We start from the raw sequence: 19,770 nt of genomic DNA, 5'->3' as shown, positions 1-19,770 counted from the left end.
CTCCACAGGGTGCACAATCTCCACAGGGTGCACATTCTACACAAGGTACACATTCTACACAAGGTGCACGTTCTCCACAGGGTGCACATTCTCCACAGGGTGTACACTCTCCACACCGCCACAAGGTGCACTCACTCCACATGGTGCACACTCTCCACACGGTGCACACACTCCACAGGGTGCACACTCGCCACAGGGTGCACATGCTTCACAGGGTGCACACTCTCCACAAGGTGCACATGCTCCACACCGTGCACACTCTCCACAGGGTGCACACTCTCCACACCGTGTACACTCTCCACACCGTGTACACTCTACACAGGGTGTATACTCTCCACAGGGTGCACACACTCCACACCATGCACACTCTACACAGGGTGCACACTCTCTACAGGGGGCACACTCTCTACAGGGTGCACACACTCCTCAGGGTGCACACTCTGCACACCGTGCTCACTCTCCACACCGAGCTCACTCTCCACACCGTGCTCACTCTCCACACCGTGCTCACTCTCCACACAGGTTGCACACTCTCCGCACAGCGTGCACACTCTCCACACAGGGTGCACACTCTCCACACAGGGTGCACACTCTCCACGCAGGGTGCACACTCTCCACGCAGGGTGCACACTCTCCACGCAGGGTGCACACTCTCCACGCAGGGTGCACACTCTCCACACAGGGTGCACACTCTCCACACAGGGTGCACACTCTCCACACAGGGTGCACACTCTCCACACAGGGTGCACACTCTCCACACAGGGTGCACACTTTCCACACAGGGTGCGCACTCTCCACACAGGGTGCGCACTCTCCACACAGGGTGCGCACTCTCCACACCGGGTGCGCACTCTCCACACAGGGTGCGCACTCTCCACACAGGGTGCGCACTCTCCACACAGGGTGCGCACTCTCCACACAGTGTGCGCACTCTCCACACCTTGCATACTCTCCACACCGTGCACACTCTCCACACCGTGCACACTCTCCACACCGTGCACACTCTCAACACCGTGCACACTCTCAACACCGTGCACACTCTCAACACCGTGCACACTCTCAACACCGTGCACACTCTCAACACCGTGCACACTCTCAACACCGTGCACACTCTCAACACCGTGCACACTCTCAACACCGTGCACACTCTCAACACCGTGCACACTCTCAACACCGTGCACACTCTCAACACCGTGCACACTCTCAACACCGTGCACACTCTCAACACCGTGCACACTCTCAACACCGTGCACACTCTCCACACCGTGCACACTCTCAATACCGTGCACACTCTCAATACCGTGCACACTCTCCACACCGTGCACACTCTCCACACCGTGCACACTCTCAACACCGTGCACACTCTCAACACCGTGCACACTCTCAACACCGTGCACACTCTCAACACCGTGCACACTCTCCACACCGTGCACACTCTCAACACCGTGCACACTCTCAACACCGTGCACACTCTCAACACCGTGCACACTCTCCACACCGTGCACACTATCCACACCGTGCACACTCTCCACACCGTGCACACTCTCAACACCGTGCACGCTCTCAACACCGTGCACGCTCTCCAAACCGTGCACACTCTCCACAATGTGCACACTCTCCACACCGTACACACTCTCCACACCGTGCACACTCTCCACACCGTGCACACTCTCCACACCGTGCACACTCTCAACACCGTGCTCACTCTCCACACCGTGCACACTCTCCACACCGTACACACTCTCCACACCGTACACACTCTCCACACCGTGCACACTCTCCACACCGTGCACACTCTCCACACCGTGCACACTCTCCACACCGTGCACACTCTCCACACCGTGCACACTCTCAACACCGTGCACACTCTCAACACCGTGCACACTCTCCACACCGTGCACACTCTCAACACCGTGCACACTCTCAACACCGTGCACACTCTCAACACCGTGCACACTCTCAACACCGTGCACACTTCAACACCGTGCACACTCTCAACACCGTGCACACTCTCAACACCGTGCACACTCTCCACACCGTGCACATTCTCCACACCGTGCACACTCTCAACACCGTGCACGCTCTCAACACCGTGCACGCTCTCCACTTCGTGCACGCTCTCCAAACCGTGCACACTCTCCACAATGTGCACACTCTCTACACCGTACACACTCTCCACACCGTGCACACTCTCCACACCGTGCACACTCTCCACACCGTGCACACTCTCCACACCGTGCACACTCTCCACACCGTGCACACTCTCCACATCGTGCACACTCTCCACACCGTGCACACTCTCCACACCGTGCACACTAGTAGTAGGGATGGCAACGCACAGACGAATTTTTGTTTTTGGGGAAATTCGTCTGTGTGCCCCAAGGGTTTCAGGTAAATTTAGAAATTCGTCTGTGCGTTGCCATGGTTTTCAGGTGAATTTGGGGAGTCACAGATTTGGAATTAGGGAATTCTTATAATGAAAAATAATGGCATACGAGTTTGTTAAAGTTCTTATGAGAAAAATAATTTCCGAGACTTAGAAGTTTGTTAAGGCCTTATGGGACAAATTCAAGTAACGTATGTAGCGCTTTAGGGCTTCCAGGAGAACTCTACGGACATGTTTTACATGTTTTCAACTTACAAAATCCGTCTGTGTAAGCCATAGTTTTCATGTAAATTTAGAAAATCACCTGTGTAAGTCATGGTTTTCAGGGTTTCGTACATCACACCCCCCTCCCTCCCCCCTTACCTCGCAATCTCTCGCGTCACCTTTATTTACTTTACGCCCGGCCAGCCAGTCGGCTCTTAATCTTATCTTATCTTCATAATAATATCTGGACCGTCCCTCTCTCTCCTCCTCCTATTTCCTTACAACTATTTTCAGAGTTTCAAATAATCATAGAAGTTTATTTATATATTTATGACCGAATTTGTAAAAGGATCATTTTCAGAGAATATTGTCTTAGATGTTTTGTTAAGGAAAACAGACAACTTATCCATAACACTTAGTTTTATATCCATTTACGGCTATTTCATCTGTAAAGACCAAATTGAACAGAGCCCGGTTTTAAGCTCATATTTCATCAGAGTCCAGTTTATACCTAAAAATGAACAGAGTCCACTTTGAGAGCAAAATTCGTCAGAGTCTACTTTGTGAGCAAAATTAGTCAGAGACAGTATTTAGCTCATATTTCATCAGAGTCCAATTATCAACAGAAATTCGTCAGAGACTACTTTGTGAGCAAAATTAGTCAGAGACAGTATTCAGCTCATATTTCATCAGAGTCCAATTATCAACAGAAATTCGCCAGAGTCTACTTTGAGAGCAAATTTCATCAGTGTCCTGTAATCTGTGAAAATTTGACAGAGTCCATTTTATACCCAATTTTCGTCAGAGACCATTTTATACCTAAAAATGAACAGAGTCTACTTTAATAGCAAAATTCATCAGAGTCCAGTTTTCTAGCAAATTTCATCAGTGTCCTGTAATCTGTGAAAATTTGACAGAGTCCAGTTCTTGATCGAAATTCATCAGAGTCCAGTTTTCTAGCAAATTCGTCAGAGTCTACTTTGTGAGCAAAATTAGTCAGAGACAGTTTTAAGCTCAAATTTCATCAGAGTCCAGTTTATACCGAAAATTCGCCAGAGTCTACTTTGTGCCAAAATATTCAGAGTCCAGTTCATGATCGAAATTAATCAGAGTCCAATTAAAGACCCAAATTTGACAGAGACCACATTTTCGCTACTAACAGTCCAATCCCCCCGAAATTTTAAACAGTCATATTTCAGACGTAGTAAATAAGATCAAGTCAGTTACAGAGCTCCAGCTCTTGTCCCCCTGTATTTGCATATTTTCTCTATATTCGGCTGTGTTCTTCACATTTTTTCCATGTTTTCTATGTTCATTCCATGTTCTATAAATGTTCACAGCAAGCTCAGTTCAAATTTTTTCTGCCATTTTCCCCGTATGTTCACTATGTTCTTTGTCATATTTTCATGTGCATCATATGTTCTCTGTATAACTTTTTATACTCAATATTCATGTTCTCAATGTTCTTAGCTTGTTCTTCACACGTTCAGTGTTCATTGTTTGTATTCCCTATGTTCCTTATCATGTCTTCATATTCTCTATAAGTTCTTATTCCCTGCATGTTCACTCTATTCATCAACTTTTTCTTACGTGTTTTCTGTGTTCACCGTATGTTCACTGTGTTCATTCCCTTACTTAACCTCAATTTTTTTATGTTCTTTGTTTCTTCCATTCACTAACTAGTTCTTTGTCAAATATTAGCATCAGCAATACAGTTTCCTCAACAATTTTAGTCACCAAGTTTTTATTTGCAAAAACTATGTCAAAGTAATTCTCGTAGTCAACTTAATAGTTCTACCAGCCATGTTCTTAAACAAATCTACACTTTATTCAGTTCCAAATTTACAAAGACAAACCTTTCTTGTAACTTCTTAACTAAAAATCTTTCGCCAATCAACTGAAACATAGTCACTTTCCTCATTTCTCAACTAACTTATTATCCAATCAACCAAAAAATTGTCAAAGGAATCTTTCCAACACTGTTCATAACTAAACTTATTCCCTAGTCATCAGAAAATAACCGTGTTCTTCATGTTTCATTGTCATTTCATAACTAAAAAATCTTTCGCCAATCAACTAAAAAACATAGTCACTTTCGTCATTTCTCAACTAAACTTATTATCCAGTCAACTAAAAATAGTCAGAAATAGCCTCGTTCAACACTGTTCTTAACTAAAACAACCTTTCTCTTAGCTAAAAATTGTCAAAGGAAACTTTTTCAGCACTTTCTTAACAGGCGCTATGTTTCATCAAGAAAAATTGTCAAAGGAAACTTTCCAAAACTGTTCATAACTAGCTTTTATCCATCGTCAATCAACTAAAAATAATAACTTTCATCATTTCTTAACTAAACATATTCCCCATTCATCAGAAAATAACCGTGTTCTTCATGTTTCATTGTCATTTCTTAACTAAAATTATCCGCCAATCATCAGAAAAAGTCATGTTGATCATGTTTTGTCTTTTGCTCAACTAAAAGTATTCATCGGTCAACTAAAAATAGTTACTTCATCATGTTTCCTTGTCATTTCTTAACTGAAATATCACTTCTCTCATCTGAAAATAGTCAGGATTAACCTCATTCAACACCGTTCTTAACTAAAACAGCCTTTCGCTTAGCTAAAAATTGTCAAAGGATTCTTTTCAGCACTGTTCATAACTAACTTTATCCATCGTCAAATAAGAAAATATAGTCAAAGATATCTATCATCGTCGTTCTTAACTGACATTTATACTTTGTGGAGCACTAAAATAGTCAAATGTAACTTTTTCAACACTTTCGTAACTAAAATTATATATCGCTAAGTAAGAAAAATAGTCAAAGGTGCTCTCCGTTACACCAAAGTTACTCTTCGAGAAATCAAAGACACTCTTCAATACATCAAGGACTTACTCAAAGACACCAAAGTTACACTCTAAGACATCCTTCGAGACGTCAAAGACTTCCTTAAGACTTCAATGGGACTCTTCCATTCATCAAAGACTTTCTCTAAGCCCTCAAAGTTATTCTCAGCACAATCAAAAGTTATTCCAAGACAACAAAAGTTATTCTCAGAACAATCAAAAGTTATTCCAAGACAACAAAAGTCATTCTCAGAGCTATCAAAATTATTCTCGGAGTCATCAAAAGGTATTCTCTAACTCACTTTTGGTCATTAAAGTTAATTTCTATGTTATAAAAGTTTGTCTCAGAGACATCTAAAGTTAATCTTAGAGTTATCAAATGTAATCTCTAACTCTCTTTTGTTCATCAAAGTTGATCTCAGAGTTAACAAAGGTAATCTCTAACTCACTCTCGTTCATCAAAGTTGTTTCAAAGACATCAAAGTTATTCAAAGAGCTAACAAAAGTTATTCTCAGAGTCACCTTCGTTCTTCAGAGAAACTTTCCAAAACATCTTTATTCATCAAAGTTATTCTCAGAGGCATAAAAGTCATTCTCAGAGCTATCAAACTTGTTCTCAAAGTCATCAAACTTATTCACAGCGTCATCAAAGTTAATCTAAGACATCATTTTTCATCAAAGATATTCTCTCTAAACCATCAATGTTCTTCTCTAAGACATAAAAGTTATTCTCAGAGTCACCTTCGTTCGTCAGAGAAACTTTCAAAACATCTTTGTTCATCAAACTTGTTTTCAAAGTCATCAAAAGTTAATCTAAGACATCTTCTTTCATCAAAGTTATTTTCAGAGACATCTAAAGTTATTCTCAGAGCTATCAAACTTGTTCTCAGAGTCATCAAATGTTATTCTCGAAGTCATCAAAGTTATTTTCAGAGACATCTAAAGTTAATTTCTATGTTATAAAGTTATTCTCAGAGACATCTAAAGTTAATCTTGGTCATCAAAGTTGTTCTCTAAACATCAATGTTGTTCTCCAAGGCATCAAAGATGTTCTCAAAATCATAAAAGTTATTCCCAGAGCTATCAAAGTTAATCTCAGAGTTATCCAAAGATATTCTCATGTCCACAAAAGTTATTCCAAGAGACGTCAAAGTTGTTTCAAAGACATCAAAGTTAATCTCAGAGTTATCCAAAGTTATTCTCAGAGACATCTAAAGTTAATCACTAAGACATCAAAGTTGTTCTAAGAGTTATCAAAAGTTATTCTCAGTCATGATATGTTATTCTCTAACTCACTTCCATTCATCAAAGACATTCTCTAAGTCCTGAAAGTTATTCTCTAAGACAACAAAGTCTTTCTCAGAGCTACCAAAGTTGTTCTCTAAGACATAAAAGTTATTCTCAGAGTCATCAAAGTGATCTCTAACTCACCTTTGTTCATTAGAGAAACTTTCCAATCCATATTCGTTGACCAGAGTTATTCTCAGAGTCATCAAAGCGATCTCTAATTCACCTTTGTTCTCCCAAAGTTGTTCTCTAAGACACCTTCGTTCATCAAAGAAACTCTCCTTCTTCCATCATGTTATTCTTTAAGACATCTTCAGTCATAAAATTTCTCTCCAAAATGTAACTAGTTCAGCTTTTCATACCAAACCTGCATTTCTGTTAAAACATATTTTCTTAGTTGCTTTACCCTAAAACTGTTCTCTGAACTACACTGTTCAAACCTACGTAACCTATCCTCTCCACCCAATGTTACTTAGTTAACGTAACGTTCCTAAACCTAGCTTTACCTATCCTAACATAACTTACCTTACCTTACCTATCTTACCTAACTTGACCTATCTTACCTAACTTAACCTGCATAACCTAACTTTACCTTTACCTTACCTTACCTATCTTACCTAACCTAACCTAACTTTACCTATGTTACCTAACTTAACCTTCATAACCTAACTTTACCTATCCTAACATAACTTACCTTACCTTCCCTATCTTACCTAACTTTACCTATCCTAACATAACTTACCTTACCTTACCTTACCTATTTTACCTAACTTAACCTAACTTTACCTATGTTACCTTACTTTACCTATCTTACCTAACTTAACCTGCATAACCTAACTTTACCTTTGTTACCTTACCGTACCTTACCTAACCTAACTTTACCTATGTTACCTTACCTTACCTTACCTATCTTACCTAACTTAACCTGCATAACTTGCTTTACCTAACTTAATCTTACATTCCCAAACTGATGTATCCTAACTTATCTAGTCAAACCAGGCATGATCTAACTTACATAAGTATTCCTTCTTGTCTTTTGTGTTTCGTCAATCATTGTCTCATATTCATTTACTCATTTCTTTAGTTATTTTCTCAAATGGTCACTTTGCATTTCAAGTGCTATTTGTTAGAGATTGGGTGTTTAACCATTTCAAAGGTTTTTGTTATATATGGGAACTTACTCGTTTCAAGGGCCAATTTCTCAAATGGTCATTTTTGCAGATCAAGGGTTATTTGTTAAAGTTCATCAAGTTGCTCATAAGTTGTATTTATTATGATTGTTATCATTTATTCTTATTCCCCAACCCCTTAACCTAGCCTCTTGTAATCTTATTATATTTAGTAGGTTCTAGCTTATGTTCTTATTCCCAACCCTTTAACCTAACCTTTCAGATGTAGTTTGTTGAATATATTATCCTTTTCCTAACCTTTCAGATGTAGTTTTGTTTCTCCTTTTTGTATATTTTTACCCAAACCATCTTTCCTTCTTTACTTTGATTCTCCTACTCCTTCTAACCCTCCTTTTCTATCTCTCTCCCTTATTCTCTCTCTTCCTCCCCCTCTCTCTCCCTCATTTGCTCAAATGCTCTCTTGTTTCTCAAATTCAAGTCTTAATGCTCCCATTCTCACACCCTCACTCTCATTCACTTAGTTTTCTTTTTTCTCAAATTCAAGTCTTAGTTCCCCCATGCCCACACTCTCTCTCTCATTCTCTCTTCTTTGGTCCCATTTTCTTCCGCCCCCTCTCTCTTACTCCTTGCTCTTCTTTTATGCTCTCACTCCCTTGAGCTCTTGTTTTTCTCAAATTCAAGTCTTAGTGCTCCCATGCTCTTCCTCCCCCCTCTCTCTTACTCTTTTCTCCTCTTTTCATGCTCTCACTCACTTGCTCTCTTGTTTTTCTCAATTTCAAGTCTTAGTAGATCTGATTCTTTACTATTGTAATTCTATTATTACTAAGATAAAGAATGAACTTATATGTGAAATCAAAGTAAAGAAGGAAAGATGGTTTGGGTAAAAATATACAAAAAGGAGAAACAAAACTACATCTGAAAGGTTAGAAAAAGGATAATATATTCAACAAACTACATCTGAAAGGTTAGGAAAAGGATAATATATTCAACAAACTACATCTGAAAGGTTAGGTTAAAGGGTTGGGAATAAGAACATAAGCTAGAACCTACTAAATACAATAAGATTACAAGAGGTTAGGTTAAGGGTTGGGGAATAAGAACATAAGATAGAACCTACTAAATATAATAAGATTACAAGAGGCTAGGTTAAGGGGTTGGGGAATAAGAATAAATGATAACAATCATAATAAATACAACTTATGAGCAACTTGATGAACTTTAACAAATAACCCTTGATCTGCAAAAATGACCATTTGAGAAATTGGCCCTTGAAACGAGTAAGTTCCCATATATAACAAAAACCTTTGAAATGGTTAAACACCCAATCTCTAACAAATAGCACTTGAAATGCAAAGTGACCATTTGAGAAAATAACTAAAGAAATGAGTAAATGAATATGAGACAATGATTGACGAAACACAAAAGACAAGAAGGAATACTTATGTAAGTTAGATCATGCCTGGTTTGACTAGATAAGTTAGGATACATCAGTTTGGGAATGTAAGATTAAGTTAGGTAAAGCAAGTTATGCAGGTTAAGTTAGGTAAGATAGGTAAGGTAAGGTAAGGTAACATAGGTAAAGTTAGGTTAGGTAAGGTACGGTAAGGTAACAAAGGTAAAGTTAGGTTATGCAGGTTAAGTTAGGTAAGATAGGTAAAGTAAGGTAACATAGGTAAAGTTAGGTTAAGTTAGGTAAAATAGGTAAGGTAAGGTAAGGTAAGTTATGTTAGGATAGGTAAAGTTAGGTAAGATAGGGAAGGTAAGGTAAGTTATGTTAGGATAGGTAAAGTTAGGTTATGAAGGTTAAGTTAGGTAACATAGGTAAAGTTAGGTTAGGTTAGGTAAGATAGGTAAGGTAAGGTAAAGGTAAAGTTAGGTTATGCAGGTTAAGTTAGGTAAGATAGGTAAAGTTAGGTAAGATAGGTAAGGTAAGGTAAGTTATGTTAGGATAGGTAAAGCTAGGTTTAGGAACGTTACGTTAACTAAGTAACATTGGGTGGAGAGGATAGGTTACGTAGGTTTGAACAGTGTAGTTCAGAGAACAGTTTTAGGGTAAAGCAACTAAGAAAATATGTTTTAACAGAAATGCAGGTTTGGTATGAAAAGCTGAACTAGTTACATTTTGGAGAGAAATTTTATGACTGAAGATGTCTTAAAGAATAACATGATGGAAGAAGGAGAGTTTCTTTGATGAACGAAGGTGTCTTAGAGAACAACTTTGGGAGAACAAAGGTGAATTAGAGATCGCTTTGATGACTCTGAGAATAACTCTGGTCAACGAATATGGATTGGAAAGTTTCTCTAATGAACAAAGGTGAGTTAGAGATCACTTTGATGACTCTGAGAATAACTTTTATGTCTTAGAGAACAACTTTGGTAGCTCTGAGAAAGACTTTGTTGTCTTAGAGAATAACTTTCAGGACTTAGAGAATGTCTTTGATGAATGGAAGTGAGTTAGAGAATAACATATCATGACTGAGAATAACTTTTGATAACTCTTAGAACAACTTTGATGTCTTAGTGATTAACTTTAGATGTCTCTGAGAATAACTTTGGATAACTCTGAGATTAACTTTGATGTCTTTGAAACAACTTTGACGTCTCTTGGAATAACTTTTGTGGACATGAGAATATCTTTGGATAACTCTGAGATTAACTTTGATAGCTCTGGGAATAACTTTTATGATTTTGAGAACATCTTTGATGCCTTGGAGAACAACATTGATGTTTAGAGAACAACTTTGATGACCAAGATTAACTTTAGATGTCTCTGAGAATAACTTTATAACAGAAATTAACTTTAGATGTCTCTGAAAATAACTTTGATGACTTCGAGAATAACATTTGATGACTCTGAGAACAAGTTTGATAGCTCTGAGAATAACTTTAGATGTCTCTGAAAATAACTTTGATGAAAGAAGATGTCTTAGATTAACTTTTGATGACTTTGAAAACAAGTTTGATGAACAAAGATGTTTTGAAAGTTTCTCTGACGAACGAAGGTGACTCTGAGAATAACTTTTATGTCTTAGAGAAGAACATTGATGGTTTAGAGAGAATATCTTTGATGAAAAATGATGTCTTAGATTAACTTTGATGACGCTGTGAATAAGTTTGATGACTTTGAGAACAAGTTTGATAGCTCTGAGAATGACTTTTATGCCTCTGAGAATAACTTTGATGAATAAAGATGTTTTGGAAAGTTTCTCTGAAGAACGAAGGTGACTCTGAGAATAACTTTTGTTAGCTCTTTGAATAACTTTGATGTCTTTGAAACAACTTTGATGAACGAGAGTGAGTTAGAGATTACCTTTGTTAACTCTGAGATCAACTTTGATGAACAAAAGAGAGTTAGAGATTACATTTGATAACTCTAAGATTAACTTTAGATGTCTCTGAGACAAACTTTTATAACATAGAAATTAACTTTAATGACCAAAAGTGAGTTAGAGAATACCTTTTGATGACTCCGAGAATAATTTTGATAGCTCTGAGAATGACTTTTGTTGTCTTGGAATAACTTTTGATTGTTCTGAGAATAACTTTTGTTGTCTTGGAATAACTTTTGATTGTGCTGAGAATAACTTTGAGGGCTTAGAGAAAGTCTTTGATGAATGGAAGAGTCCCATTGAAGTCTTAAGGAAGTCTTTGACGTCTCGAAGGATGTCTTAGAGTGTAACTTTGGTGTCTTTGAGTAAGTCCTTGATGTATTGAAGAGTGTCTTTGATTTCTCGAAGAGTAACTTTGGTGTAACGGAGAGCACCTTTGACTATTTTTCTTACTTAGCGATATATAATTTTAGTTACGAAAGTGTTGAAAAAGTTACATTTGACTATTTTAGTGCTCCACAAAGTATAAATGTCAGTTAAGAACGACGATGATAGATATCTTTGACTATATTTTCTTATTTGACGATGGATAAAGTTAGTTATGAACAGTGCTGAAAAGAATCCTTTGACAATTTTTAGCTAAGCGAAAGGCTGTTTTAGTTAAGAACGGTGTTGAATGAGGTTAATCCTGACTATTTTCAGATGAGAGAAGTGATATTTCAGTTAAGAAATGACAAGGAAACATGATGAAGTAACTATTTTTAGTTGACCGATGAATACTTTTAGTTGAGCAAAAGACAAAACATGATCAACATGACTTTTTCTGATGATTGGCGGATAATTTTAGTTAAGAAATGACAATGAAACATGAAGAACACGGTTATTTTCTGATGAATGGGGAATATGTTTAGTTAAGAAATGATGAAAGTTATTATTTTTAGTTGATTGACGATGGATAAAAGCTAGTTATGAACAGTTTTGGAAAGTTTCCTTTGACAATTTTTCTTGATGAAACATAGCGCCTGTTAAGAAAGTGCTGAAAAAGTTTCCTTTGACAATTTTTAGCTAAGAGAAAGGTTGTTTTAGTTAAGAACAGTGTTGAACGAGGCTATTTCTGACTATTTTTAGTTGACTGGATAATAAGTTTAGTTGAGAAATGACGAAAGTGACTATGTTTTTTAGTTGATTGGCGAAAGATTTTTTAGTTATGAAATGACAATGAAACATGAAGAACACGGTTATTTTCTGATGACTAGGGAATAAGTTTAGTTATGAACAGTGTTGGAAAGATTCCTTTGACAATTTTTTGGTTGATTGGATAATAAGTTAGTTGAGAAATGAGGAAAGTGACTATGTTTCAGTTGATTGGCGAAAGATTTTTAGTTAAGAAGTTACAAGAAAGGTTTGTCTTTGTAAATTTGGAACTGAATAAAGTGTAGATTTGTTTAAGAACATGGCTGGTAGAACTATTAAGTTGACTACGAGAATTACTTTGACATAGTTTTTGCAAATAAAAACTTGGTGACTAAAATTGTTGAGGAAACTGTATTGCTGATGCTAATATTTGACAAAGAACTAGTTAGTGAATGGAAGAAACAAAGAACATAAAAAAATTGAGGTTAAGTAAGGGAATGAACACAGTGAACATACGGTGAACACAGAAAACACGTAAGAAAAAGTTGATGAATAGAGTGAACATGCAGGGAATAAGAACTTATAGAGAATATGAAGACATGATAAGGAACATAGGGAATACAAACAATGAACACTGAACGTGTGAAGAACAAGCTAAGAACATTGAGAACATGAATATTGAGTATAAAAAGTTATACAGAGAACATATGATGCACATGAAAATATGACAAAGAACATAGTGAACATACGGGGAAAATGGCAGAAAAAATTTGAACTGAGCTTGCTGTGAACATTTATAGAACATGGAATGAACACAGAAAACATGGAAAAAATGTGAAGAACACAGCCGAATATAGAGAAAATATGCAAATACAGGGGGACAAGAGCTGGAGCTCTGTAACTGACTTGATCTTATTTACTACGTCTGAAATATGACTGTTTAAAATTTCGGGGGGATTGGACTGTTAGTAGCGAAAATGTGGTCTCTGTCAAATTTGGGTCTTTAATTGGACTCTGATTAATTTCGATCATGAACTGGACTCTGAATATTTTGGCACAAAGTAGACTCTGGCGAATTTTCGGTATAAACTGGACTCTGATGAAATTTGAGCTTAAAACTGTCTCTGACTAATTTTGCTCACAAAGTAGACTCTGACGAATTTGCTAGAAAACTGGACTCTGATGAATTTCGATCAAGAACTGGACTCTGTCAAATTTTCACAGATTACAGGACACTGATGAAATTTGCTAGAAAACTGGACTCTGATGAATTTTGCTATTAAAGTAGACTCTGTTCATTTTTAGGTATAAAATGGTCTCTGACGAAAATTGGGTATAAAATGGACTCTGTCAAATTTTCACAGATTACAGGACACTGATGAAATTTGCTCTCAAAGTAGACTCTGGCGAATTTCTGTTGATAATTGGACTCTGATGAAATATGAGCTGAATACTGTCTCTGACTAATTTTGCTCACAAAGTAGTCTCTGACGAATTTCTGTTGATAATTGGACTCTGATGAAATATGAGCTAAATACTGTCTCTGACTAATTTTGCTCACAAAGTAGACTCTGACGAATTTTGCTCTCAAAGTGGACTCTGTTCATTTTTAGGTATAAACTGGACTCTGATGAAATATGAGCTTAAAACCGGGCTCTGTTCAATTTGGTCTTTACAGATGAAATAGCCGTAAATGGATATAAAACTAAGTGTTATGGATAAGTTGTCTGTTTTCCTTAACAAAACATCTAAGACAATATTCTCTGAAAATGATCCTTTTACAAATTCGGTCATAAATATATAAATAAACTTCTATGATTATTTGAAACTCTGAAAATAGTTGTAAGGAAATAGGAGGAGGAGAGAGAGGGACGGTCCAGATATTATTATGAAGATAAGATAAGATTAAGAGCCGACTGGCTGGCCGGGCGTAAAGTAAATAAAGGTGACGCGAGAGATTGCGAGGTAAGGGGGGAGGGAGGGGGGTGTGATGTACGAAACCCTGAAAACCATGACTTACACAGGTGATTTTCTAAATTTACATGAAAACTATGGCTTACACAGACGGATTTTGTAAGTTGAAAACATGTAAAACATGTCCGTAGAGTTCTCCTGGAAGCCCTAAAGCGCTACATACGTTACTTGAATTTGTCCCATAAGGCCTTAACAAACTTCTAAGTCTCGGAAATTATTTTTCTCATAAGAACTTTAACAAACTCGTATGCCATTATTTTTCATTATAAGAATTCCCTAATTCCAAATCTGTGACTCCCCAAATTCACCTGAAAACCATGGCAACGCACAGACGAATTTCTAAATTTACCTGAAACCCTTGGGGCACACAGACGAATTTCCCCAAAAACAAAAATTCGTCTGTGCGTTGCCATCCCTACTACTCACACTCTCCACACCGTGCACACTCTCAACACCGTGCACACTCTCTACACCGTGCACACTCTCCACACCGTGCACACTCTCCACACCGTGCACACTCTCCACACCGTGCACACTCTCAACACCGTGCACACTCTCAACACCGTGCACACTCTCCTCACCGTGCACACTCTCAACACCGTGCACACTCTCTACACCGTGCACACTCTCCACACCGTGCACACTCTCCACACCGTGCACACTCTCCACACCGTGCACACTCTCCACACCGTGCACACTCTCCACACCGTACACACTCTCCACACCGTACACACTCTCCACATCGTGCACACTCTCCACACCGTGCACACTCTCCACATCGTGCACACTCTCCACACCGTGCACACTCTCCACACCGTACACACTCTCCACACCGTACACACTCTCCACACCGTGCACACTCTCCACACCGTGCACACTCTCCACACCGTGCACACTCTCCACACCATGCACAAATTCACACCGTGCACACTCTCCACACCGTACACACTCTCCACACCGTGCACACTCTCCACACCGTGCACACTCTCCACACCGTACACACTCTCCACACCGTACACACTCTCCACACCGTGCACACTCTCCACACCGTGCACACTCTCCACACCGTGCACACTCTCCACACCGTGCACACTCTCCACACCGTGCACACTCTCCACATCGTGCACACTCTCCACACCGTGCACACTCTCCACACCGTGCACACTCTCCACACCGTGCACACTCTCCACACCGTACACACTCTCCACACCGTGCACACTCTCCACACCGTGCACACTCTCCACACCGTGCACACTCTCCACACCGTGCACACTCTCCACACCATGCACAAATTCACACCGTGCACACTCTCCACACCGTACACACTCTCCACACCGTGCACACTCTCCACACCGTGCACACTCTCCACACCGTGCACACTCTCCACACCGTACACACTCTCCACACCGTGCACACTCTCCACACCGTGCACAAATTCACACACACCTAAAAGTGTTTTTGTTTTATTTTTTCAATAGCTCATCGTACGCTCCTTCGCCACAAAGAAGACCGTCGTGAAGATCATCATAATGCTACACTAGACACCTCAAAGACATTGTGGGGCGCGTAGAGGGTTGTAGTCTTGAGGGAAATGCTTCAGAACTTCTTTCTTTGGTATTCACTTTCTTTGATATACTCTTTCTTTGTTATTCACTTTCTTTAGTATACACTTTCTTTAGTATACACTTTCCTTCATTTTTCATGTACTCTCATGTTTTCCTGTCCTTCCGACTGAGAATGTTTTCCATCTTTCCGTTTACTGCCTGTTGACGGTCAGTGTCTTCACGTCTTTCATTATAACATTACTAGTCACTCCATCAGAAAGTTTTCCTTTACTAATGAAGCGTTTCCCTGATGAAGATATTTGTTTTCCTCAAAGTAAAAATTAATGGCAGGTTAACCGTCCTAATTCATACTCCATGACACAAAAGAAAACTTAACAATTAACTTAATAGGGCAAAGTATTCTTCATTACAGCATTCAAGACCATTTTCCATGTGATATTACGTAACTGGGGGTATGACAAAAAATATGAACATTCTACAACTGGAGAAATTGATGGATGGATAAAAAGATGAATAGAGCTATGGACAGATGAATACATAGATGGATAGATTGATGGACATATTGGAGACGAAGAGATAGACCCGAGTAACGCCGGGTACTAAGTATACTTATTAGAGACAATGTCTGTCTCTGTCCAAAGTTGGAGGGCAGAAACTTGGGGCTAGCCTTACGTAAATTTGTAGTGGGAACGGTATATAGTTTGGGACGAACAAAAGCTGGTTGGGGTAGTCCTCTGGTAATTGCTTTAAGAAATATATTGCGTAACACCGCCGAGCAATATCAATGAAGTCTGATACGACTCAATGATGAATTTAGAAATGAGGTGTCCGTAGTGTGTAAAGTTAAAGGGAAGTTACTCAGCTGTTTACTCCACACAATCTAGAAAAAAAAATTCTGGGAAAAGGGTTAGAGTTAATCTGGAATAGAGGTGGGAGGGGAAAGAAGGGTAGAGAGTGTGTCGGGGGTAGGGGGAAGGGGTAGATGGAGAACGAAGAGGGGGGGAGGAGACATAAGGTGATGGGAAAAGGGGAAAGTGGGGTAAGACGAAGAGAGAGAGGGTAAAAAGACCCATACAGTTGTGCATTGCACAGTCTCCAGACGGTGAACAGTCTCCACATGGTGCACAGTCTCCATACGAATGTCTCCAAGCAATGGAAATTGTGGAACCAATTTCCACAATTTCCTTCTTAATACGTTTTCTGAGAGAATGGGGTGAGGGGAGGATGTTGGGAGAAGAGTGAGTTATTGAGAAGTGATGGTATCACTGTCTGCCAAATAATCAAGAATTAGGTTATAGGTTTCGTGTTTGGTGGCGCTATGAGGAACGGTGAGGCGATACTCTGAGCACAGAGTTAATAGTTCTGCTTTGGTGGCAAGTACTAAGTTAGGGAGTTCCTCCTCCTGTGTTAGAACGAAATGCTGCTAAGCAAAACATTGGGAATATAAATAGTATATAATAAATGGGGGAAGATATCACGCGTATCCTGTAAGGGAAACAGCGTGTGATGGTTACTAGGCTGACTTACGAATGAAGTGGCAAGATATTCGAGAGCAATTTTCAATAAACTGGCAATACTGAATGTACTTAGTTATAATGAAAGACAATATAACAAAGAAATACACAAGATAAATTACTGTACTTAATATCATACAATGAATTTAAACTAAGTCCATGAACATTAGTTGGAAACTTGACGAAACAAAATAAACAAATGTTTCGAGGTAGTAAATATGAGTGAAACGTGTAAGGATTTCTTAACTCTAGTGAATAATCTCTACTATTGAGGATAAGGGCAAGAAGTGTCCTACTGATGTTTCGAAAATTAACTGACAAACTTACCATTCCTTGTGCTCGTGGAAAAATAGCATATTCCCTACTTGAGCAGTTAATCACGGTCTTTGAACGATGTCCTAGTCAACGTCAATGAAGCGTCAACACAATGAAGCGGCTTTGTCTATGAGTCCCAAACGTACAACAAAACACTGATGCAATTGGAGCCTCCAGCCCAATACTTCCTCTAACCTTGTAATGAAAAGTGGAACCAAGAATGTTCGGAGACAAACCGAAGTACGATATATGTACCTGAGGGAGGTGATCTACCTGACCTACATGATCTACATGAAGTTACTTCAGCTGGGACAAACACTTGGGTTAACACGGTAAAGCAATATTAGATCAACTATTATGAGTTTGAATTTTGTGTATAAAACATCATGTAACTTTAAGTCAATCTAGTAAGCAGATCACAAATTGCTAGATGTGTAGTAAAATAATTCATAGCCCTAAGCATGAAAAGTTACGTTAAAGTGAATAAAAAAGAAGTCAAGTGCAATAGCCAAGTGAACCAATTAACAAAAAATATAAGCAACGACCTCCGGGCCGGTCCCCCTTTAATGTTTCGTGAGTAGGTACTGCAGCAATACCCAGCAGGAGGTAGGCTTCATGCTTGTCACAGAAGGGGATGTCGATGATGATAGTACCTTGCCGTAGTAGAGCCCGCCGACGGTGTGAGTTCCTTGCCATAGTAGTTGCAGCATACGGGGTGAGTACCTTGCTTAGTTGAGTCTGTCATCTGGGTTAGGACTTTGTCCCTAGTTGATGCCGTTAACGAGTTGATTTTCTTGCCATAGTAGAGGCCTTCAACGGTGTGATTTCCTTACCAAAGTAAAACCCGTCAATGGGTGAGTAACTTCAAACAGAATGTTTCAGTGTCTTGCCGTCAACGGGGTGAGAACCTTTTATGAACACCGCCAAACTAAACAATTTGCAATAATTATGCAAGATACCCAAACATTCCATACTATTTAGGCCCCTGCACAAATATAAATAAAATGATGTTGAGAATCGTGGGAGAGGACCTCTATATTCCATTCCCATAGTGTTGGGTGACTATCTCCACCAACGTGATTCGAGAGACGGAGCTCAATGATAAAGAATTCCGCACATTTGGACCCTGTGAACCCTCCTTCTGGACGCCATGCTCACGACTTGCTGTGTCCGTGGTTGCATTGTTGAAGCCATCGGACATTGAAAAGTGGTGACGTTGCACACAATTGCATCCTAGACAAAATGAAAATCCACATCTTAAAAGAAAACTTACTAATTAATCTAGGTTTATAAATCAAAATTTGTATTTAGTCTGTATAATATTAGTGATTTATTAGTAGGAACTCATCTATACCTAAGCTTCAACATATTCAACACTAGATTTCTCCAAGCAGAATTCTTTTCCAATTTTCAGTAATATTTCGCATCCAGAAAATATTGTTCGTCCTAGTTTATTTATCGTTATTGTAACATTCATCGTGGGAGCAATATCGTACGTTTTTAGAAAGTTTGCCCTTACTAGCAATATTGTTCAGCGTAGCAATATATAACGTTCAAGTAATATTACCTGTCTTTTTTAAATATTGCCCTTGCCTTGCCCTTGCTTTAATACTTCCCTTCGAAGTATATTACCCATCCTTATAATATTGTCAGTCCCAGTAATATTCCCCGTCCTAGCATAATTGCCCGTGCTAGAAATATTGAACATCCTAACAATATTGCCCGTCATAGCAATATTATCCGTCCTAGCACTATTGTCCATCCCAGCACTATTGTCCATCACAGCAATATTGTTCGTTCTAATAAAATTGTCCGTTCTAGCAATATTGTCCGTCCTAATAATAAGTCCTGTCCTAGTAATATTACCCATCCTAGTGATATTGCCCGTCCTGGTGATATTGCGTGTTATAGAAATAATGCTTGTCCTCGTGATATTACATGCCCTAGTGATATTGACCGTTCTAGTAATAAGTCCTGTCCTAGTAATATTGCCCGTCCTGGTGATATTGCGCGTTCCAGTAATATGTCCCGTCTCGTCCTTATATTGAACCTCAGCTGAGGAAACACCCTACATCACAGACGCCTCGG

General features: G+C 39.2%; 1 protein-coding gene across 1 annotated transcript; it reads right to left on the bottom strand.

Moving 5' to 3' along the window:
* Nucleotides 1-368: 368 nt before the first annotated feature.
* Nucleotides 369-18,378, bottom strand: LOC138368442 (uro-adherence factor A-like). Its single transcript, XM_069330958.1, has 6 exons — nt 18,279-18,378; nt 15,588-15,734; nt 1,922-2,157; nt 1,488-1,778; nt 1,200-1,364; nt 369-1,022 (listed from the first exon to the last, which is right to left on the bottom strand). The coding sequence occupies exons 1-6, from the start codon at nt 18,376-18,378 to the stop codon at nt 369-371; spliced, it is 1,593 nt and encodes a 530-aa protein (XP_069187059.1).
* Nucleotides 18,379-19,770: the final 1,392 nt, after the last annotated feature.

Source organism: Procambarus clarkii, chromosome 25 (genome assembly GCF_040958095.1).
Source record: "Procambarus clarkii isolate CNS0578487 chromosome 25, FALCON_Pclarkii_2.0, whole genome shotgun sequence".
Classification (NCBI taxonomy): domain Eukaryota; kingdom Metazoa; phylum Arthropoda; class Malacostraca; order Decapoda; family Cambaridae; genus Procambarus; species Procambarus clarkii.
This window is presented reverse-complemented; position numbering and strand designations above follow the sequence as displayed.